Raw genomic sequence first — 23,324 nt, 5'->3', positions numbered from 1 at the left:
TTTTATTCATTATATAATATTTTGATTTATTATAGCCTATATTTTATATGTATGACAATTTCATAGTTCTGAAAATGTTTCCTCATTTATGCTTTTTGACTGCACAAATAAGGAGAACGTAGCCAGGTACCTTTTGTAAACTGTTTTTCGTTGAAAGATTTTACATTCAAGTGTAATTATTTCTATCATCAATAGAGTCTACACGTTATATCAATGTTTTGAACTACTAACGTTTTAGGGAACGACGGTATCAGGTTTCAGGTAAGACCCAAGTGCAGACTGTGTAGAAGTAACAATGTTTATTGCAACAACAGGGGCAGGCAAACAACAGGTCAAGGCAGGCAGGAGTTGATAATCCAGAGGGGGACAAGGTACAGGTTGGCAGGCAGGCTCAGGGTCAAGGGTAGGTAGAGTGGTCAGGCAGGCGGGCTCAGAGTCAGGACAGGCAAGGGTCAAAACCAGGAGGGTGAGAAAAGATTCTGGAAAAAGCAACAGCTGAGACACAAACCGCTGGTTGACTTGAACGAACGAGACAAACTGGCAACAGGGGATAATGGGGAAGATGGGTGACACCTGGAGGGGGGTGGAGACAATCACAAGGACAGGTGAAACAGATCAGGGCATGACAGACGGGTGTGTCTTTTGACAATGTCCACAAGAGCAGCAGCTCACCAATTTGACAGCTCATACCGTTATACCTCTTACCCGGCCTAAACAAGAGTTTGTTGGCTAACGTGGGTTACCGCTGATCTGATTTAATCCTGGCCTTAATCTATTTCTTCATCTTGCTGCTTTGTTTGGATTGATGCAGTCTGTGATCAATCGTGTTTCAAACTGCCCAGAGCAGACTGTCTGTATGCTCCTATGGTTTTATCAGATTTGTGACAATACATATGTTTAATTTTCAAAGAGATACACATTTTATTTAGAGCATTACGACAATGCCAATTTGAAAGAATTTCTTAAATGGCAAATCAAGGTAAAAAAAGATAAGAAAAAAAAGAACATGTATTTTGGGTTTGTGCACTTCTAGACAGTTGTAAACCTTCGAGTGTAAGCCTGAAACAGTGACATTTCTGAGATGTTACTGTCTGGTCACCCTACCAATACAAATCTTTCTCTGTCCCTAGGTTCGATCAGACTGCCAAAATAGGATCTGCAGTGTTGCTTTGTACAAATAACTACCCTTATTTTACTTGGTCTTTTTCATTCTCTCTCATTGTAGGTTTTGCATCTCATGAAGGAAGATAGTTTTATTTCCTTTCTATTTCCTAACGTAGGCCTACTCTAACTGATTATTACGGTTCATTTATGTTGTTGTTTTCTTTTCTTATAAAACATACAGATTATCTTATTCCATTGAGGTCATTCAATGATATGTTTCCATTAAGATAAATCAATGATGGGTTGAGGGTGGGCTTAAACTGCAAACTACAGCTCCAAGCATTGCAGGTTCAATCTTAGTGCTAGGCACTCCTTTTTTTGTTTTATTTTTTCTGTTTTAACCCTATACCAAACCTTAACCCTAACATTTTAACCAGTTAGAATGAAGGCCTTAACTTAAGTTTCGGTTTCACTTCTACACAGTTTGACTGACAGCTAACTTCAGTTCAGTTTGACTGACAGCTTACATATGGCAAAATACACCATAATTGAAGGGCAAGACATGCCATATATCTGTTGCATGCAGTTATGTCAAATGTCTCCATTTCCTTTGGAGGTTGCATTGCAGCATTTGGTATAATGCAATACCGAGGCATTCGTCCAACCCATATTCAAAAACAGACCATTAAGTGTTGTGCACTTTGCCTATTATCATTTCCTTTGAGGACTTTTTGATTTGTTAATTTCTCTTATAAACAGCCACAGATTGTTCTGTATGTTAGGAAGGTTAGTAGACATCTGAATGTAGGAACACTAGCTTCTATTTCTGAATTTGCATTGTTCAGCGTGTCTTTTACGTAATTGTTTTGCTGTTCAGCTTTATAGGTAGTTCTCATTGTTTCCCCTTGATCATACTGTGTACATTGATGGAAGGTCCATTATCTTCACTGAGAATAGTTTGACCAATTCATGAATAGAATTGCCATTTGATTCCCTGAATTGACTGAGTGAAAATGAATTGAGCCTAACCCTGACTTGCGTAAATTGTTTGTGTAATTTAATAAGTCTGAAGTGACCATGGGATTCATGCTCCACCACAATAAAACAGTCCTTCTCATCTTCTTCTGTTTTTCCATCCAGCTCCTTGAGAGATCTTTAGGTGGCCCATTTGAAAGAAACCAAGTGAATACATTGACTTGAGTAATAGTTAATTTTCAACAGCTGTGGTGTTATATTGACCATTATACTCGAAAGTTTACAATTTTCACAAGGGGACATGAATTCAGAGGGCACATAATAATGATTTATTTTCTAAATAATTGACTTTATGGGAACAAACAGCTCCTTGGAAAAACAAATCAGCACAAGTCGACCTTAACAGTGTCTCTATGTTGCCTGACTCCCTCATCACAACAACGTTATTGGGTCATGTCGCTTCTTGTGCAAGATCTTTGTGGTCATTTTCACAGTTAGAATGTTTTTTTTGGTTGTGCTTGCTACAAAGGTTGGTCTTTTTAGAGGCGCTTGCTGAAGAAATGGGTCTTTGTGGCTATGCTTGCTGCAGGAATGAACAAACAAATCATATTGTTTGTGCATGCTGAGGTACAGTCCACTGAGCAAATCGGAGTAAGGACCTAAGTATAATTTCTAACGCTCACCCAAAACTCAGACTTTCACACGAATCTCCCTTTTTATATCAGTGCATGATTTAAACAAGGGTTTTAGTTACTCACATGTATCTCAAGATAGGATTCAGCCTGTAGTGCCTATCGCAACAGAATATGATTGCATTCATGTTCACACACTTATTTGCTCTGTGGGAATGAATGTATTATTATTATTTTATTATACTTCACAATATGTGCATCTCTTTACCATTTAGGACCAGCCATAGTCATTACAGAAACATCCTTTTTATTAATGTATTGTTTTCCTCATTAACAATATTAAAGCAAGCTTACCATAAGGCCTATTAAGACCTATGTTGAGTTCTGTGTGAATGGGTGCTGACTTTGAGTGGATGAATAACCCATCACTTCTTATTATTTTTGTACAAGGAGATGGGTATGTGGTGGCTGGACACAGAACAACTGGTGGTGTATCATAAATGTTTCAAATGTAGATTTTCCCATGCTTACAATGCCTTCGGAAAGTATTCAGACCCCTTGACTTTTCCCACATTTTGTTATGTCACAGTCTCATTCTAAAATTGATTAAATCGTTTTTCCCCCCTCATCAATCTACACACAATACCCCATAATGACAAATCAAAAACAGGTTTTTAGAAATTTTAGCTTATCAAGAATGAAAAACATGTGCTATTTAATAGTTTTGATGTCTTAAAATTTGTAGGTGTGTCCAAACTTTTGACTGGTACTGTAAGTATTCAGACACTTTACTCAGTACTTTGTTGAAGCACTTTTGGCAGAAATTACAGCATTGAGTCTACTTGGGTATGACGCTACAAGCCTGGCACACCTGTATTTGGGGAGTTTCTCCCATTTTTCTCTGCAGATCCTCTTAAACTCGGTCAGGATGGATGGGGAGCGTTGCTGCACAGCTATTTTCAGGTCTCTCCAGATATGTTCGATCAGGTTCAAGTCCGGGCTCTGGCTGGGCCACTCAAGGACATTCAGAGACTTCTCCCGAAGCCACTCCTACGTTGTCTTGGCTGTGTGCTTAGGGTCGTTGTCCTGTTGGAAGATGAACCTTCGCCCCAGTCTGAGGTCCTGAGTGCTCTGGAGCAGGTTTTCATCAAGGATCTCTCAGCACTTTGCTCAGTTCATCTTTCCCTTGATCCTGTCTAGTCTCCCAGTGCCTGCCGCTGAAAAACATGCCCACCATGCTTCACCGTAGGGATGGTGCCAGGTTTCCTCCAGACGTGACGCTTAGCATTCAGGCCAAAGAGTTCAATCTTGGATTCATCAGACCAGAGAGTATTGTTTTTCATGGTTTGTGCGTCTTTAGGTGCCTTTTGGCAAACTCCAAGCGGGCTGTCATGTGCCTTTACTGAGGAGTGGCTTCCATCTGGCCACTCTACCATAAAGGCCTGATTGGTGGTGCTGCAGAGATGGTTGTCCTTCTGCAAGGTTCTCCCATCTCCACAGAGGAACTCTAGGGCTCTGTCAGAGTGACCATCAGGTTCTTGGTCACCTCCCTGACCAAGGCCCTTCACCCCTGATTGCTCTGTTTGGCCGGGCGGCCTGCTCTAGGAAGAGTCTTGGTGGTTCCAAACTTCCTCCATTTAAGAATGATGGAGAACACTGTGTTCTTAGGGAGCTTCAATGCTGCAGACATTTTTTTGTACCCTTCCCCAGATCCTGTCTCGGAGCTCTACGGACAATTGCTTCGACCTCATGGCTTGGTTTTTGCTCTGACATGCACTGTCAACTGTGGGATCTTATATAGACAGGTGTGTGCCTTTCCAAATCATGTCCAATCAATTGAATTGACCACATGTGGACTCCAATCAAGTTGTAGAAACATCTCAAGGATGATCAATGGAAACAGGATGCATCTGAGCTCAATTTCGAGTCTCATAGCAAAGGGATTGAATACTTATGTAAATAACGTATTTCCACTTTGTCATTATGTGGTATTGTGTGTGATCAGGGAAAAAAACGATTTAATCCATTTTACAATAAGGCTGTAAAAATTGTATTTATTTTGAAAAAATCAAGGGGTCTGAATACTTTCCGAAGGCACTGTATAATGTGATGTTGAGGAACAGTTTTTAAAACAATTGTTCTGACATTGAAGGTACTGGTTTGCTGTACAGCACTGGCAATTCCAGTGTGGTGACTATTGTGCCTTATGTAATAGATCCATTGTCTACTATATTACCATTTTTGTACTGAGCTGGATGACTGTATTTATGTCCTTAAATTTGTTTGTACTGTATCTAAAACACCTGAGTTTAGATATACCCTAGATAACTTAAAAGTACACGTTCAAGATGTTCAATAGAAATATACAATTCACTTACAATAATACTTATTTTGGAAGTTTAACTAATTATTCATATACACTGTTAAGGAAGGGCTTTTTTTACAGCCACCCCCAAATTCACAAGAGTTAATTTGAACAATTTTTACAATGATATAACAACATTACTCATCAAGTCTACAGAAGCCTGTGATTACTGTGACTGGTCTGTATTGTGTGTGATGTTCACTTAGCTTAACTGGTAGCTGCATTATGGCTCATTGGACGTTGCATCACACAAACAATCTGTCATCCAACTACACCCATTTTTGTTTGCACCAAGACAAGCTCAGGCACGACCACCTGCAATGTGTTTCTTTTACAGCATGGCAGTAAATGAGGCTCTCACATGATCAGTCTTGGCATGTCAGTTGTTGTTTGGTTTTTGAACTGATCTGAATCCCATACTCTGTGTTCTGCTTGTTTCACTTGTCCCGTATGTAAGTTCAGAGTTCAGTACAAAAATATGTATAAGTTTGAGAGAGAGTGTGTGTGTGTGTGTGTGTGTGTGTGTGTGTGTGTGTGTGTGTGTGTGTGTGTGTGTGTGTGTGTGTGTGTGTGTGTGTGTGTGTGTGTGTGTGTGTGTGTGTGTGTGTGTGTGTGTGTCAGACAATGTTGTACATCCATCAATTAATATTTGATTAATTTTAAATATCTTAAATCGAACTGACAACACTAACTTTTATTTAAGTCATTATTTCAGTTTTCATTTGTTTTACTTTCCCTCATTTACTTTAAAGTTACAGAGTAATCCAAAGTGGACATGTACATATTGTACACATACAGTAGGTTTTATCAGGTCAGTGAGGCATTTCAAACTCATAGGTAATTGATTGCCTTTAAAGAGGCTGTACAGAACTTTTGCCTCTGGGCAAGTTCTTGAGCAAAAGGTGTCCCCTAAATGGACAAATATAATATCTAGGAATTACCTTATTGGACAGAAAGAGGTACACCTCCCTACGCCCAGGCAAGCCTACTACTGTACGATAACACCTTTTATTTAGAATTTAACTAACATTTAGTAGAATTTTCAGAAGATTCAAAAGTTTTATTTTTTCATAACTTTTTCAGGTCAGCCACTGTGACGCTTTTAAATGCTTAAATGCTACATCTCTCTCCAATTGTTTGTCCCATCTATTCCCTTTTCCTTTCTGCATTTCTCCCCTTGTTTGACCATTATTATACAAAACTCAACATAGATCCGAGTGGTGAAAGCATTCCATAGCCCACTTTATGATGGCATTGAGAAGCCGGAATCCAAGAACTCCATCCACGACTTCATGGCACACCCGGAATTTCTCATCAGTGACTTGGTCCACAACATCCCCTTGATTGACGAGACAGACATTGAAACCGAAGAATCAGAGCGCTCAGAGTGCAACAACGTTCGCCTGGCTTTTCGTCAAGCTCCTCCCCCTGCCCAGGCCCCTCAGCCTCCCCCTCGCTGCCGCTCCACCTCCCGTCCCGCCCCCTGCCGCCAGCAGAGCCTCCCCGTTACACTCAACTGCAACAACAACGCCACTGCTGCTGCTGACGCTGAGAATGGAGATCATCTGAACCCAAAAGATGCAACACTACCAACTGCTTCTCTCTGCCGCCCCGCCAGCCCGTTGCACAGCTTGGAGACCTGTTTATAACTACAATCTGGGCACATGGTTGACAAGTAGGGAGAGGAAACACCAATGACTTTGATGGACATGGATGTAACCCAACAAAGAGGAAATGAAGAGGAAAACTGGACATGGAAAGAGAAATTATTACATTGTATAGACCAATGGTTTTATAGATTGTTGCCCAACCTTTCCTCAACAGACACTGCTTTTAGCCTGCACTCTCCGCTTCAAAACACTCACATATCCTCTCAAAAAGCTCCGCAATCTAACGATGCTAACCCCATCAGACTCTGATCGACACTTTTGAAATGTATATCTAGGCACGCAATAGAGGAGTGATTGGTGTAGTGGAGACAAGAATGAACTGGAATTGATTCTTGCCCTTTTGATTGAAAATATGAAGACTCAACCGAAAGTGAAATGGGGTTAATTCATTCTGCTTTTTAACAATATAATTCTTCAGATTATTACTGTTGTTATTACTACTGCAATTACTACAATTACTACTACAATTATTATATTCCAGTTAATGATGCTTCATTAATTAGCTTTATCTTTCCATGTATGTTTGTATGTATTGTTTGTTTGCTTAACTGCTGTATTTGTCTCCTTGTTTTTCTGTTTTTATATACTCCTTCTGGTCACGTCACCTTTTTTCCTTTTCTGTGTTTACATGTGTTGTGTATGTCTTGAAAAAGAAAATAATAAATATAACTATACAAATAAATTTAAAACATATACAACAACTTCAAAACACAAAATGGTAAGAAAATAGTAGATATGCTATAAAAAAGAAATCCCCAAAAGCACTACTAATAGTTTTGGTTCTTCTCTTCATGTAGATATGTCTTCAATTAAGTTATTCATTTGGACACTTCCATGAACAAAGGGAACAACTGAACTGAGTATTGAAAATATTAAGTTGTGCATAGTGATTAAAGTAATTTATTTAAATGATTATTTAATTAATCCATGTGTATTCTCTTTATTTTTGTCTTTTAGTTTGCATAGATTACATAACACAAAATGTAAGGAAATAATTACTTTTTGATGTACTTTAGAATCTGTCAAACAATATTTGACTGTATGATTTATGTGTTTCTACCCAACTATGCTTTACTGCCATCAACAGTGATAACTAGTCACAGCTTTTACAGTGGCACAGTTATATATCAGAACAGAACATTGAATATATCTTTACTTTTACATTTTACTTACATTTCCACATATAGTGTTTTAAGAGTGATATCGTTTTTGAAAGTAGCAAATAGGAATTCTCCCTTTGTGGAGCACTTATTAAAGCAGTCTGAAGAAAATATATTCAACAACCATGAGAAATAATTCCCTTTATCACTGAGTGGGAGTGATTATGTTGCAATAGAAGTTGGACGACTGAGGTATCTGTAAGGTGTATTGCCATGTTTTCTGATGTTAGACACAATTGATATCAATAAACTGTTTTGCACTGAACTGCCAAGCTACTACTGTCGACCGACAACATCCTAGGTAAGTGTAAAATCATTTATATTTATATTTTTTGTTAACTATCCCTTTAAACTCCAAGAGAACAAGGTATAACAGATCTACCAGAGTGGTGTATGGAAGTATTATGGCCAGGTAGTTGATTAATTTTCATCCTGGAAATGAGTTGACACAAACACGATGACTGCCAAGGTATGATAAAATACTTTTTTAATACATCTGTGTACTCCATATAACAAAACTCACATTGGTTTAATACTGGTCTGTGACTTTAAACCTTACAGTAAAAACCAGTCACTCAAAAGAATGGTATTTTTATGATAAACCGCATAATCATAAATGGCCAATAGTGTTACTTAAATTTTTTGGGTACAAATTCGAGAAAAAATACAACATTAAGTGTTTATTTGAACTATTTAACTAAGTCTTTAGTTAAACTATTTGTATCCCTGTCTCTCCGTGCTCAGTGTCTGTCTCAGGGCTGTCTGTCTCAGGGCTGACTGTCTCACATGCTGACCAGACCGGACACGTCGCGTGCGCGAGCGTCGCAAAATAAATTTAGAAATCCATGTTATTCAATTATTGCACCCACACTGCTCGCGTGCGCCAACGAGCGTCTGCGACGCCAAGGGCTAAAATAGAACTCATTCCTATTTCTGACGCAGATCGCGCTGCAAGTCCTGCCTCTCCCATCTCCTCATTGGTTTATTGAAGCAGGTACCCACGTGCCATCTCCTCATTGGTTATACCCACGTGGGTGATTGAAAGACAAACTGTTTTGCTGGTAGTCATGGTAATGCAATGAAAGTTTAGATGCGATCACCATATAAGTTAAACGATGAAAAGGCCTGGAAGGAGGAGAGATGACTAGAAACGATTCGGTTGGCCGTTTTATGTGTGGATTAATTGTCGGAGTAGAGGTCCTTGTGCATTTCAGGTAAAATAACAACTCAATGTTTATATCCCAGGACAAATTAGCTAGCAACAGCAAGCTAGCTAAATAGGGCAAATTAACATTAGCTAGCAAGTGCAAGCTAACTAGCTAAATTGCCATACATGTTTAATGCTTTTCGACCTGTCCCCAAATTAATGTAATTGGTTCAGAGTTTGTTTTGATATTTTAACCTGCGTGTTGTGATCGCGTTTGGTGTGGGGGGGCAAAATAAATGTATGCACGATAGCGCACAATGGCGCACGTGCGCAGCCGGTTTGGGTTCCGTGTCAGGGCTGCTGTCGGAGCAGGGTGAGGTGGTTGTGTTGTAGCGTGCGCAGCTCCGTGAGTCTCCCCAACAGGCGAGCGAAGCGCTGGGCTCCCTGAGGGCCCTGGGCTCCACACCAGGCTCCGCACACCCTGGACAGCAGCTCGAGGATCAGCTCCTGTAAGCTCTCCACACACGCAACCGCCCGCAGCGACGCTTCGTCTGCTAACAGAGATACAGTAGATGACAGAACGACATATATGAGTTTGTCATCACTATCTGGGCAAGCTAGAGGAGATATTCAGACACTCTTGGAGGAAAATGATCAGTCAATAAAAAGTGTGTCTTTATTAATAAAAAAGTATTGTGTTATATGTATTAAAAATGTATTAATAAATACATTTTGCTTTTCATACAGTAAGGTGTCAGGCATAGAGAGCCAATCACCTGAGCATAGCAGTACTGTAGCAGTGAGCAGGGCATATTCAGCCTCGGTCACCCCCAATGCTGCCATGCTGTGGAAGAAGTTGATCACCGGTCCAAGCAGGTCCTCATTGACTCCTGCACACAGACACACTAGCTAAGACACACAATTGAAGAATAGAGTAAAAACACACCATTTCCTTTTTTGCCCCACTTCATTCTAACTTCTTTGAAGGTTTTAGTTCACTATTTAGTTGACTAGTTTTAGCATATTTTCGACTTACGTGTTTTGGTTTCATCCAAACAGTTTTTAATAAGTTGTTTAGCTGGTTATTTAGCAATGTCCATATTCTCCGGGCTAGCATATTTTTTTGCCTGTAGTGGAAAATAAGCTAAAACGTCAAAAAAATGACCTTATCCGTTGAACCTCTCTTCAAATAGTATTGCAAATAATGCTCGTAAGATGGGATACTATGGTGGTGAGTATACTGTATCTAATAAGGACAGTGTGCCTTACCTGGGTTTAGAGGGTCAGTCCCACTATGAATGTTTTCCTTGGAATCCAAGGTTTTCAGCCAATGATGAGTTGAGATGTTGAAAGGCTGTAGTGCTTGTAAAATAAGGGGGGAAAAACTATTAGCTCTATGTCATAATTGGCTCCGTTCCATTTTCATCCCTATCTTCTACCTCTTCGGTATGCTGAATTGGAGCCAGGCCAAATGACTCAGACACCCACAATCCTCACGGTGGTGTAGTGGTGTCAGTACCTGGACTATAGGCTGCCGGGTTTTGGGTGAACTGCTGCGCTGAGAGCAGAAACATGACTTCTACAGAGGAACTAGAGAGGAGGGTGCTCTGGTCCGAGCAGTTCAGGAGCTCAAAGCCTACACGGACACCAGACGCTAGATTAGTTAATACTGCAGGAGGTCATTCAGAAGCAGAGGGGCCACAGAGAGAGAAATACTTTTTTTATCTGAAAACATATGGTAGCCGAAAGCAAAATTATGTATGCTTACCAGGTATTTGCTTTCCATTTGACCTGTTTAGTTCTTTCATATCAGTGCAGAAACAAGAAAGGAGAGGAAGCTGATGTACGAGATGAGGCTCAACTCACCAGGTACACTCTTGGCAAACTGCAGCAGCCTCTGAGAGGGAGGGGAGGCCACGTCCATTAGTCTGTCTCCACCATCCTCTGTACAAGTCCACTCAAACACCTGCAGAAAAAACTGCCTGCATAAGCTCTCAATGAGATGGGAAGGAAAATGACAACACATCTTTCAAATCTCAATCCACGGAAAACAGAATTACTATTCTAATCAGCAACCCACCCTACAGTGTACAGTGTACTGCGCCCTGTACTGCCGAAGAGCCTCCACCATCCTGTCCAGTACATGATTCTGTTCTCTTGACAGATTTGCAGACACCACCTGTCATGGAAGGAAATGCATCACCAACAGATCAGTTGATTGCTGAGTGAAATTATCATTCTGAAACAGACTTGGAGTATAAGCAGGGTTCGTACTATAGGACGCCACCATAAGAAATCATTCACAAGTGTTTCAGGCTACTGATGGAGCATTCCAAAGACATATGCATTGGCGTATAAAATTATCCGATTGTCCAAAAATGTGATCTGGGACATGCCCCCTGATGGTCCAAGAACTTAAACTGGAAGTCCAAGAAAGTCATATGGGAGAGGGCCACTTATGAACCAAAGTAAGTTAACTTGGGGTCTGAGGAAGAGATCCGGGTACTCCAGTGGTGCAATCCATTCTACCAGATTATCCTCCAAAGGTATGTAACTATTTAGACGCTTTGATATTTGCTTTGGACAAATAATATGATCTTGGGGTATCTTTCAAAAACAGCAAGCTACATTGTCTTCCCCATTAATAATATTCAAGAAAGTTAACCAAAACACTTAAGGTTAGAAAACTAGATGAGAAAGTTTGAATGGAGGAGAGGAGAAAGGGATGTACCTGTCCTAGCAGCCTGTTGGTGGAGCTGACGCTCCTGCTCTCCATGTTCTCCTCCTCCTCAGGCCCTCCTCCTCTGTGCTTGGCTCCCTTCCTCAGCCTCTTTGACTGGCACTGCACCTCGGTCAGCAGACCTGGCAACACAGCTGCCTCTGTCAGACTCATATAGGCAATTATCTTTAATTTATTTGTCCTTTATTTAACTGGGGGAGATGTATTGAGATATAGCACATTTTTGCAAGGGATCCATGTCCAAGGTATTTTGGTTATCTTAGCAATGAAATATGTTTAAGTCCGCCTGACTTTAAATTGGATATACTGGTCACGATTCTTGATCTTATTGCTATCAGACTTTGTCTTTATTCACATCACTTTCAGTTCAAAATAGTTCAAATATCCCTACTGTCACACCTTGATCTGTTTCAACTGTCTTGTGCTTGTCTCCACCTCCCTCCAGGTGTTGCCCATTTTCTCCATTATCCCCTGGGCATTTATGCCTGTGTTTTCTGTTTGTCTGTTGCCAGTTCGTCTTGCCTCGTCAAGCCTACCAGCGTGTATTCCTGTACTCCTGTTTCTCTTTTGACCACTCTGCCTGCCCTGACCCTGCCTGCCCTGACCCTGCCTGCCCTGACCCTGCCTGCCGCTCTGTACCTTACTGACTCTTCTCTGGATTACCGACCTCTGCCTGCACTTGACTTGTCGCCCGCCTGCCCCCTGTTTTGTTAATAAACATCTGTGATTCAGACTGTCTGCATCTGGGTCTTATCCTGAGTTCTGATACCTACAGGCATTTTGTTATAGTATGTTCCACTCACATTCGTCTAGCATGCCCACAGCACGACATTTCCGCAGGCGGCAGTCCTGGCACTTCCTCCGCATGTACATATCCATCTCACAGCCTCCGCCACTTTTACACCGGTACACTGCTTTCTTTGTCACACTCCTTCGGAAAAAACCTGAAGCACAGGAGTACAGTAATGACAGATTATGACATTGGTTTGAGTAGCAACCACCTCTAGTTGGGGTCCATTTCAATTAAAGTTAATCCAGATAAAGATTTCCCCATTCAAATTATAAACACATATTCAGACAGAATCAGAAGTAGCAGGCTCTGTGACAAAACTTTCAGATAGACCCTCCCAAATATTGTTGTAAACTTTGATTAAAACACTGCCTCCCCTACCTTTGCAGCCTTCACAGGTGAGGGCATTGTAATGGTAGCCAGAGGCTTTGTCTCCACACACCACACAAAGCTCATCCAGGCCCCTCACCCGCCCTCCAGGGCCCAGCCTGGTCCTCTTGACCAGGGGCAGACCTCCGCCACCCCCCTTCCCCAGGCCTCCACACTGGGGCTCCGGGCTGGGCTCGCAGGGAGCCTCCAGGCAGTGGGGACTGTAGGGGTGGGTGTAGGGTGGGTGGCATGGCTGGGAGGACGGTGGTTCGTAGACAGAGAATTGCAGGTTGACGGGGCTGTACTGCTGTTGGCTGAAGGCTTGGCCCTGTAGGTCTGGCTCCTGGAAAGAGTAGCCCAAAGGGTCCCCCAGCACATCTGTGTGATGGGATAACAACACAAAATTGTGTTTTTGTCCTGGTCACTCCGGTTAAGTTTACGTGCACCACAGGAGTGGATTTGGGAACGTCTAGTGGCTAACCTAGAGGGTCCACCGGCAAATATTACTAAATTAATTAATTTTTCTACCAGAGCCATTATTACTGTCAAACTGTTTTTTAAGTCAAAGTGCATCACAAGAATGTGTTCCTTGTCCACAATCTTACGTGCCTTTTATTTGTCCTGTGGGGCGTAATAAAAAAACATCAGAGCAAGACCTTGTGAACCAGTTTGGACTGTGGAAACAGGATGCAGCTGAGAGGTTACAGCGTTGTTTATGAATTTGATATTTTTTATAGAGTTTTATGAATGTTTTGTGAGCGTATGAATGTTTTGTGAGCGTATCGGGGTAGCCGGTGGAGCTGTGAACATTTTGTAACTTCAAGCCCCACGTCCACAGAGGGAACATGTGTCACCCCTGGCAGCTTTTCTGAAGCACATCTGCATTATAAGGAGAAGAGCTGGTCACAGATCAGCCCTAAATCAGTCACTCTGATCAGAAAGATCCTCTTCCATAACCTGAGTCTCTTGGCATTTTATTAGGTCAGAAAATAACTGAAATAGTGAGAGGTTTCTTCTTTTAAACACAAAAAATGTAATGATTATGACCAACAATGACTAGAAGTTACATCCTTTCTCAAAATGCATCAATACTAGGGGTTGTACAAGTTACATTGTACTCAGGCGCACTTCGAGTGTCTTCTTACCATATAAGCATGGATATTTGTCCACAACTCTGATGCCCTGACATGGACTGAATACCACAGTGATTTCTAGAGTCCAACCTCTGACCTATGACCCCTAATTTCTGAATCCCAAAACTCACCCCATCCTCAACCACAACCATCCTCACCCCTCTTCTAGAACCTTGACTCTCTAGCCTTCCTCCCATTGCTCTCTCTCTCTCTCTCTCTCTCTCTCTCTCTCTCTCTCTCTCTCTCTCTCTCTCTCTCTCTCTCTCTCTCTCTCTCTCTCTCTCTCTCTCTCTCTCTCTCTCTCTCTCTCTCTCTCTCTCTCTCTCTCTCTCTCTCTCTCTCTCTCTCTCTCTCTCTCTCTCTCTCTCTCTCTCTCTACTTTCCTAACTCATTCCGTCTCTCCTCTGTGTCTCCCAGATGTTTCCTGTCCTGGTGAGAATGGAGGCCAATACTGAGCTTGTGCTTGTGTGACAACGCTATGGTGAGCTCTGTTTGTAAACCGTTTCAGCACTGTGTAAACACCCGGGTCTCCCTCCTTCCCACGCACACTAACACTACCCCCCATCATGCAGCTTGTCATATCCATCCGTCCAGCTAGGAGAGGAGAGGACAACAATGTGAAGAAAGAAGCCTCATAGTTCGGATTAGGCCATAACTCTCCACTGCAACCATTATAAATAGCCCCTCTTTCCAATGACATTTTTTGTTAGCTAACATCCTGTGTATTGGAAAAAATACAAATAAAGACAGTTATTTTCTAAATGTATAAGGTTAGACCCACATTATGTATCCCTACAAGTCTCCCTTTCTAATCTGCAGGCCATATGGCACTAAACATTTGAACAAAAAAGCATCACACCAACTAAAGCAGAACAAAGCAAGCATAAACATGTGGAATATAAATGTCTAATCATGACATTTTGATTCAATTAGGTCATCACCATACAATTACAGGGTATGTATAAAGATAAATTGTGTTTGGATCAGCATACCATAGTATTGCAGACAATTTATAACCCCTACAAAATCTGACTAGATTATTTTAGTATAATTGCAGACAGTCCAGATCAAAAGAGTCGCTCACCGTAGTACTGCAGAGGCTCGGAGATGCCGTATCCATCAAAGGCGGAGAGGTAACCACCGGCAGACATGGTCATCTCCGACTCACTCCACTCTCTCATCTGGACACCTGATCCACAGTCAGTCCTTAGGAACACCCGCTTAATCTATTGACACAGACACAGGGAACCACACATCTGAGGAATCTGCAACTCTCCAAACATTCTTTTATATCCACGCTGACAACAGGTCTCCTCAGTCTCCTAGCTGTGATATCATTGCCTATTTTAAGCTACCCTCTATGATGCAAAACTAAAGGTTACTGTTGTCCACTGTGGAGGCGTGCAGCTGAAGTCTGTGGCAGTGTGATGGATCTCTGCTCCTCTGAGAGGCATCACGGGGAGACAAGGGACAGCGATGAGAGTGTGAGAAGAAGAGAGAGATGGGACTCATGTCCAAACAGCTGCCCTGGCTGAATGTTCAGAGGGAAGAGAGAGGTCCTGTCAGATGGGGGCCTGTCCCTGGTGGGGAGCTCAGGTTTGGCCTGGGTGGATGGATCCCACCCCACCATGGAGCAACAGGGACCCAATAATCACCCACCTGAGTGTGTGTGTGTCGTGGGAGAGGAGATCACAGCGTTGGATCAATGGTTTAGCTGTAGCTGGTAACTCACTGCTATTTTGTCTCTGTACCAACAAAACTTGACATGACCAGTGGTCAATCTTTGTAATATTTCTTCTATTTTCCATAAACATCCTGATAACTTTAATACTCTTCCCCATCTACACTACACAGTATACTATTACTATGCTGTAGTTACTCTCCCTGGGTGGGTAGTGTGTGTGTGTGTGGGTGTGCACGCGCGGGTTTATGCATGTTTGTTTGTATGAGTGTGTATGTGTATTAGTGTATGTGTGAGCATGTGAGTGTATACACTACTGTTAAAAAGTTTGGAGTCACTTAGAAATGTCCTTGTTTTTGAAAGAAAAGCAAATTTTTTGTCCATTAAAATAAAATCAAATTGATTAGAAATACAGTGCAGACATTGTTAATGTTGTGAATGACTATTGTAGCTGGAAACGGCAGATTTTTTATGGAATAACTACATGGGTGTACGGAGGCCCATTAACAGCAACCATCACTCCTGTGTTCCAATGGCACGTTGTGTTAGCTAATCCAAGTTTATAATTTTAAATGGCTAACTAATCATTAGAAACTCCTTTTGCAATTATGTTAGCACAGCTGAAAACTGATTCAAGAAGCAATAAAACTGTCCTTCTTTAGACTAGTTGAGTATCTGGAGCATCAGCATTTGTGGGTTCGATTACAGGCTCAAAATGGCCAGAAACAAAGACTCATCAGTCTATTCTTGTTCTGAGAAAGGAAGGCTATTCCATGCGAGAAAATGCCAAGAAACTGAAAATCTCGTACAACGCTGTGTACTACTCCTTTCACAGAACAGCGCAAACTGGCGCTAACCAGAACAGAAAGAGGAGTGGGAGGCCCCGGTACACAACTGAGCAAGAGGATAAGAACATTAGAGTGTCTAGTTTGAGAAACAGACGCCTCACAAGTCCTCAACTGGCAGCTTCATTAAACAGTACCCGCAAAAAACACCAGTCTCAACGTCAACGAGGTGACTCCGGGATGCTGGCCATCTAGAAAAAAGAAAAAGCCATATCTCAGACTGGCCAATAAAAATAAAAGATTAAGATGGGAAAAAGAACACAGACACTGGACAGAGGAACTCTGCCTGGAAGGCCAGCATCCCGGAGTCACCTCTTCACTGTTGACGTTGAGACTGGTGTTTGCGGGTACTATTTAATGAAGCTTTGGAGCCCCCAGGGCATTTATTCCACTGCTTTGTTTGTATTGCAGTTAATATTTGACGCTGGGCAGATTTAGAGTTTGGGGGACTCGGATGCCCCTCCAGAGTTGACTGGGTCGAGTTGAGCCCTGATGAGAGAGAGACCCTAGATTTGCCCTTACCTCTCCCTGATTGGGTTTGACATGCAGCTTGACTCTAGAGAACTTATGGTGTCCTTCCCACCCTCACCGCATTCCTCAACTGTCTCATTACACTGGCCTGTGTGTGAACCAAGCCGAGCAACAAGCAGGATTTAATTTAATTAGACTTTATCTATCCCACGTGTTGAGCATCTGTGCTGAGCAAGCAGTGCAAATGAGAAGGTACACCGTACATAGGATGCATACAGTATATGCACACATGCATAACATGAAGTGATAAAAGTAATAATAGTTCGGTGACTAATTAGATACAGATATAGTATCTTAATTTAATCACTCTGTTCTCGCTGCAAATTTTCCTGCATCGCAGGACATTCAAATGAGCCTTGTGACCACATGTAACCTCGGTAGCCCAGGACCTCCACATCTGGCTTCTTCACCTGCGGGAGCGTCTGAGACCAGCCACTCGGACATCTGATGAAACTGTGGGTTTGCACAACCGAAGAGTTTCTGCACAAACCGTCAGGAACCATCTCAGGGAAGCTCATCTGCATACTCTACTCCTCACCAGGGTTTGACCTGACTGCAGTTCGGCATCGTAACCGACTTCAGTCGGCAAATGCTCACCTTCGATGGCCACTGGCACGCAGGAGAAGTGTGCTTTTCACGGAAGAATCCCGGTTTAAACTGTACCAGGCAGATGGCGTAGTGTGGGCGAGTGGTTTGCTGATGTCAACGTTGTGAACAGAGTGCCCCATGGTGGCGGTGGGGTTATGGTATGGGCAGGCATAAGCTACAGACAACGAACACAATTGCAATTTATCTATGGCAATTTGAATACACACAGATACCGTGACGAGATCCTGAGGCCCATTGTCATGCCATTCATCTGCCTCCATCAACTCATGTTTCAGCATGATAATGCACGGCCCCATGTCGCAAGGATCTGTACACAATCCCTGGAAGCTGAAAATGTCCCAGTTCTTCCATGGCCTGCATACTCACCAGATATTGTCAACCACTGAGCATGTTTGGGATGCTTTGGATCGCCTTGTACGACAGCGTGTTCCAGTTCACCCAAATATCCAGCAAGGAGATGTATCGCGCTGCATGAGGGAAATGATGGCCACACCAGATACTGACTGGTTTTCTAATCCACGCCCCTACTTGTTTTGTAAGGTACAGTTGAAGTCGGAAGTTTACATACACTTATGTTGGAGTCATTAAAACTATTTTTTCAACCACTCCACAAATTTCTTGTTACCAAACTATAGTTTTGGCAAGTCAGTTAGGACATCTACTTTATGCATGACACAAGTCATTTTTCCAAAAATTGTTTACAGATAGATTATTTCACTTATAATTCCCTGTATCACAGTTCCAGTGGGTCAGAAGTTGACATACACTAAGTTGACTGTGCCTTTAAACAGCTTGGAAAATTCCAGAAAATTATGTCATGGCTTTCGAAGCTTCTGATAGGCTAATTGACATAATTTTAGTCAATTGGAGGTGTACCTGTGGATGTATTTCAAGGCCTACCTTCAAACTCAGTGCCTCTTTGCTTGACATCATGGGAAAATCAAAAGAAATCATCCAAGTCTGGTTCGTCCTTGGGAGCAATTTCCAAACGCCTGAAGGTACCACGTTCATCTGTACAAACAATAGTACGCAAGTATAAACACCATGGGAACATGCAGCCACATACCGCTCAGGAAGGAGACACGTTCTGTCTTCTAGAGATGAACGTACTTGTCACGACTTCCGCTGAAGTTGGTGCCTCTCCTTGTTCGGGCGGCGTTCAGCGGTCGACGTCACCGGCTTTCTAACCTCCACCGATCTACATTTCTTTTTCCATTTGTTTTGTCTGTATTGTACACACCTGGTTCCCATTACGTTTGAATTATTTCCCTATTTAGCCCTCTGGAGCCGTCATGGTTTTGTGCGTGTTTATTGTTGTCAGTTGTCTCGTTTATGTGATTCTGGATTTTCGTTCTCCTTGTTGGAAGATTATTTTTGAGTAAAGTTACTATTATTACTCATCTCTGTGTCCTGCGCCTGACTCCGCCTTACCCACATCACCTAGACTCTGACAGTACTTTGGTGCGAAAAGTGCAAATCAATACCAGAACAACAGCAAAGGACCATGTGAAGATGCTGGAGGAAACAAGTACAAAAGTATTTTTATCCACAGTAAAACGAGTCCTATATCTACATAACCTGAAAGGCCGCTCAGCAAGGAAGAAGCCACTGCTCCAAAACCGCCATAAAAAAGCCAGACTACGGTTTGCAACTGCATATGGGGACAAAGATCATACTTTTTGGAGAAGTGTCCTCCGGTCTGATGAAACAAAAATAGAACTGTTTGGCCATAATGACCATCGTTATGTTTGGAGGAAAAAGGGGGACGCTTGCAAGCCGAAGAACACCATCCCAACAGTGAAGCACGGGGGTGGCAGCTTCATGTTGTGGGGGTGCTTTGCTGCAGGAGGGATGGGTGCGCTTCACAAAATAGATGGCATCATGAGGAAAGAAAATTATGAATATATTGAAGCAACATCTCAAGACATCAGTCAGGAAGTTAAAGCTTGGGTCTCGCAAATGGGTCTTCCAAATGGACAATGACCCCAAGCATACTTCCAAAGTTGTGGCAAAATGGCTTAAGGACAATGAAGTCAAGGTATTGGAGTGGCCATCACAAAGCCCTGACCTCAATCCTATAGAAAATTTGTGGCAGAACTGAAAAAGCGTGTGCGAGCAAGGAGGCCTACAAACCTGACTCAGTTACACCAGCTCTGTCAGGAGGAATGGACCAAAATTCCCCCAACTTATTGTGGGAAGCTTGTGGAAGGCTACCCGGAACATTTGACCCAAGTTCAACAATTTAAAGGCAATGCTACCAAATACTAATTGACTGTATGTAAACTTCCGACCCACTGGGAATGTGATGAAATAAATTAAAGCTGAAATAATCATTCTCTCTACTATTATTCTGACATTTCACATTCTTAAAATAAAGTGGTGATCCTAACTGACCTAAAACAGGGAATTTTTACTAGGATTAAATGTCAGGAATTGTGAAAAACTGAGTTTAAATGTATTTGGCTAAGGTGTATGTAAACTTCCGACTTCAACTGTATCTATAACCAACATATGCATATCTGTATTCCCAGTAAATCCATAGATTAGGGCCTAATTTTTTTTTTTTTTTTGACTAATTTCCTTATATGAACTGTAACTCAGTAAAATCTTTTAAATTGTTGCAAGTTGCGTTTATATTTTTGTTCAGTGTAGCTTAATAACACAAGATAGATATTAGTCTCCACTATGAAGTACAAGTGTATCCTGAACTATAGCTTACTGTAGCCTATCAAAACTAATTTTGTTTTAGAAATTATCACTTTTTATAATCAAATACTGCTGCTCTTCCTGCTGCAGGACTATTTTACTCCTGCGACGAAGCTGGTCAAATTAAAATCCGACACCTGTATATTTCACTAACTCATGCTCAGGCATGCAGTCCTCTGTTCTTCACTAATGGTTTCCAGTATATTGTAACTGTGCCAAACTCATAATTCCCAATGAGCTGAACCTTCAATAAGGGCTGTCTGGAAAGAGGTGGCAACCCCAGGTTGGGGAGTGGTCTAAATAATTTTGGATATAGATGAACATGCGTTGCGTTGTGCTGTGTTGTGCATCAAACATGACACTCGAGGAATTTGAATCCTTGGTGGGAAACTACAGGTCTCCTGTAAAGTGAGGACGAGGTAAAAGAGCAATCAACAGAGGAGGAGGCTCTAAACAGGTCCATACTGTAGAGTTTGGAGAAATGGGTGCAAACCTGACTATTGGTGGATTCTGGATGATTCAAAAACATTTATGCATAAAAGCTTTGATGTTGCGCAGAAAAACAGACCCTCTATATTGATCGTCTCTGTTACAGTAACTCGCAATTTCTCTCCATAGCTCCCAATAAAGCAACTTCACATTAACATTGTGTCAACTTTGGATCCATCTAATATCACTTCATCTGATACCTAGGAACAACTGACTAAGGTCCCCGATGTAGAGAAATCCCAAATACACTATGTCATTATTACATTTATCTGATTCCTCTTGGTCATTGTAAAAGTAAATTAACAAATCCCAGGAAAGACTTCTGTTGTTATGTTCCTCTGTCATTTGTATTGTTACATTAGTCATGTCCTCACATATCCGGCAAAACAAACCCTTGATATCTCTCATACTGCAGGATAACGGAGGGAACGACTGCATGCACATTCATTCCTTTTTCCCATCATATTTAGAGATGGGGACAATTTATTGGAGTGTGTACATGTGGCCATGGATCTCCTAGTCTGGCCTAGTTGTCACTTTGTTGGACAAGGGCCTGAGCATGTTGCACATACCCAAGGGAAGCTTTTTGGAGGAGGATGCGGAGGTGAAGGAGGAGGAGAAGGAGGAGGGTGGGGTAAGGGAGGGCTTAAAATATTTACCCTTGATTCACAAAAAATGTGGACTGAAGGCAGTAAGCACACAAATAATCTATTTCTCTTTCTTTCATTCAGCATGTCCCCCTGTTTGTCTATTTATCGCTGCACACTGTTTGCTGGTAGCCTGATTCAGATAGCACAGTGTTTACTGTGTTTACAGGAAACTTACGTTAGATTAGAGTGGCCTTGCAGGGAGGGCCAGTAGATGGATTTGTGGGTAAAGTCCAGTGCTACATTTGAGGGGTCAGTGTGTGTGTGTGTGTGTGTGTGTGTGTGTGTGTGTGTGTGTGTGTGTGTGTGTGTGTGTGTGTGTGTGTGTGTGTGTGTGTGTGTGTGTGTGTGTGTGTGTGTGCGCGTGCGCGTTTGTGTGTATTACTAACATAATTACTAACATAATATTCACAATTAAAATCTTTGATTACAGTTTACCTAAATGTAGGGCACTGTTGTTGCTTTAGAAAACTTCGGCTAGCACAACTGCAGGTTTCAATGATTCTCTCTCAAATGGATTCCACAGAATCAAGATTTTGGTTTTCCCCCTACATACTGTAGATGCAAGCTTAACAACTATATTTTCCATTACTTGTTTGTAAAAGCAGGTCTTAAAAACTTTCATAAATGTGTTAGGCTACTGTTGTCAGGACGGAAAGGACACAGAATCATGTTAAAACACTGGCTTGACACGGTGGTAAAGATATTTTTTAAAGTCCAAGTGTAACCACCAAACCTCTCTAACCTGTCCAATGTCAGTTCCTTCTTGCATGTATCACTAATGTGTAAAAATAAACATAAAACTTATTTAAAAAAACAGTAGACTTAGTTGATTACCCTTCCAAAGCACACTGTTAAAACTTCTAAATATCTCTGTAAGGCAGTAAGATGCATTATGGCTCCTTAGCACTTCATCTATCAGGTAGCAAGTTTCTCAAGAGAAGTAGGACACCGCTGAGCTTCTTCACATTAACAAGAGGACGCATTCTAGAGGCTTTGGGGGAAATGATGGTCAAACTAAGATTTCCAAATACACAGAGTCCATAGCAGAGTTTGAATAAAGGTTCATATTAAAATAAGGCTGTTACTCTTCATCCAGGAAAATGTATTAAAAATAGTGATATGAACTCACCAGTGGTGGTCTTCTTCCTCGTGTGTTGACTCTTCTGATAGCCTCTTGATTTGTCCTCCCCTTACATTTGTAATGTTGACTGCAGTCCAGCCTCTGACACCCTACACTTGCCAAACATGCACATGCACACACACACACACGCTACACACACTCGCGCATACACACACTCACAAGTACAAAGAAGAGATTTCCATCTCAAACAAAAGACTGGACACAATATCAGAAACATTGTGTGAGGTAGATTAGGGTATTAAATACCATGGATTTCTTTCAAGAAGAGGGGTTCTCAGAGTAGATTTAGCAGAGGTAAATACAGTAAGTAGGATGTCTGTATAGTGTACAAGGTTATTGACTGTGAAATGTAATGTATGCGATTCTTTCCCCAAACATGATCAGTCATTTATTATAATGAATAATGCCTGCAAAGAAATATACGCACCTATTACTATGCAGTGATATATAGGCCACGGTGGGCAAACCTTAGAATTTAGCTCAAGTCAAATCATCACACTGACAAATCTTTCCTGAGAGAGTGTACACCTTGCTTTGGCCTACGTCATGAGGTGATATCTGAAGTTGTAATTGATACCTCCCCCAAT

At 41.8% G+C, this 23,324-nt stretch overlaps 2 protein-coding genes across 15 annotated transcripts in view; one reads left to right on the top strand and one right to left on the bottom strand.

The window, feature by feature from the left end:
• Positions 1-8,171, top strand: part of LOC139557366 (plasma membrane calcium-transporting ATPase 3-like) — a 30,734-nt gene extending 22,563 nt beyond the window's left edge. For all 11 annotated transcript variants that reach the window (XM_071372090.1, XM_071372096.1, XM_071372091.1 and 8 more), the window contains one exon: positions 6,288-8,171. In XM_071372090.1, the coding sequence (XP_071228191.1) occupies positions 6,288-6,725 (438 nt within the window). In that variant the 3' untranslated portion in view covers positions 6,726-8,171. The remainder of the gene's footprint in view (positions 1-6,287) is intronic.
• A 197-nt stretch (positions 8,172-8,368) lies between these two features.
• On the bottom strand, positions 8,369-22,841 carry LOC139557368 (bile acid receptor-like). Of its 4 annotated transcripts, none has more exons than XM_071372101.1 (11): positions 22,726-22,841; positions 15,170-15,311; positions 12,965-13,330; positions 12,597-12,737; positions 11,785-11,915; positions 11,134-11,232; positions 10,920-11,019; positions 10,573-10,689; positions 10,323-10,415; positions 9,830-9,943; positions 8,369-9,607 (listed from the first exon to the last, which is right to left on the bottom strand). In XM_071372101.1, exons 2-11 carry the CDS (start codon positions 15,264-15,266, stop codon positions 9,405-9,407), a joined length of 1,461 nt encoding a protein of 486 aa, XP_071228202.1. In that variant the 5' UTR covers positions 15,267-15,311; positions 22,726-22,841; the 3' UTR covers positions 8,369-9,404. The 4 variants fall into 4 exon arrangements, 2 of the variants coding, with proteins under 2 accessions (XP_071228202.1, XP_071228203.1); XM_071372102.1 differs by having other exon boundaries at positions 8,369-9,604; XR_011671373.1 differs by having other exon boundaries at positions 9,581-9,604; positions 9,830-9,962.
• Between the last annotated feature and the right edge of the window lie 483 nt (positions 22,842-23,324).

The sequence above is a fragment of the Salvelinus alpinus genome, chromosome 28, assembly GCF_045679555.1.
Source record: "Salvelinus alpinus chromosome 28, SLU_Salpinus.1, whole genome shotgun sequence".
Lineage (NCBI taxonomy): Eukaryota > Metazoa > Chordata > Actinopteri > Salmoniformes > Salmonidae > Salvelinus > Salvelinus alpinus.
This window is presented reverse-complemented; position numbering and strand designations above follow the sequence as displayed.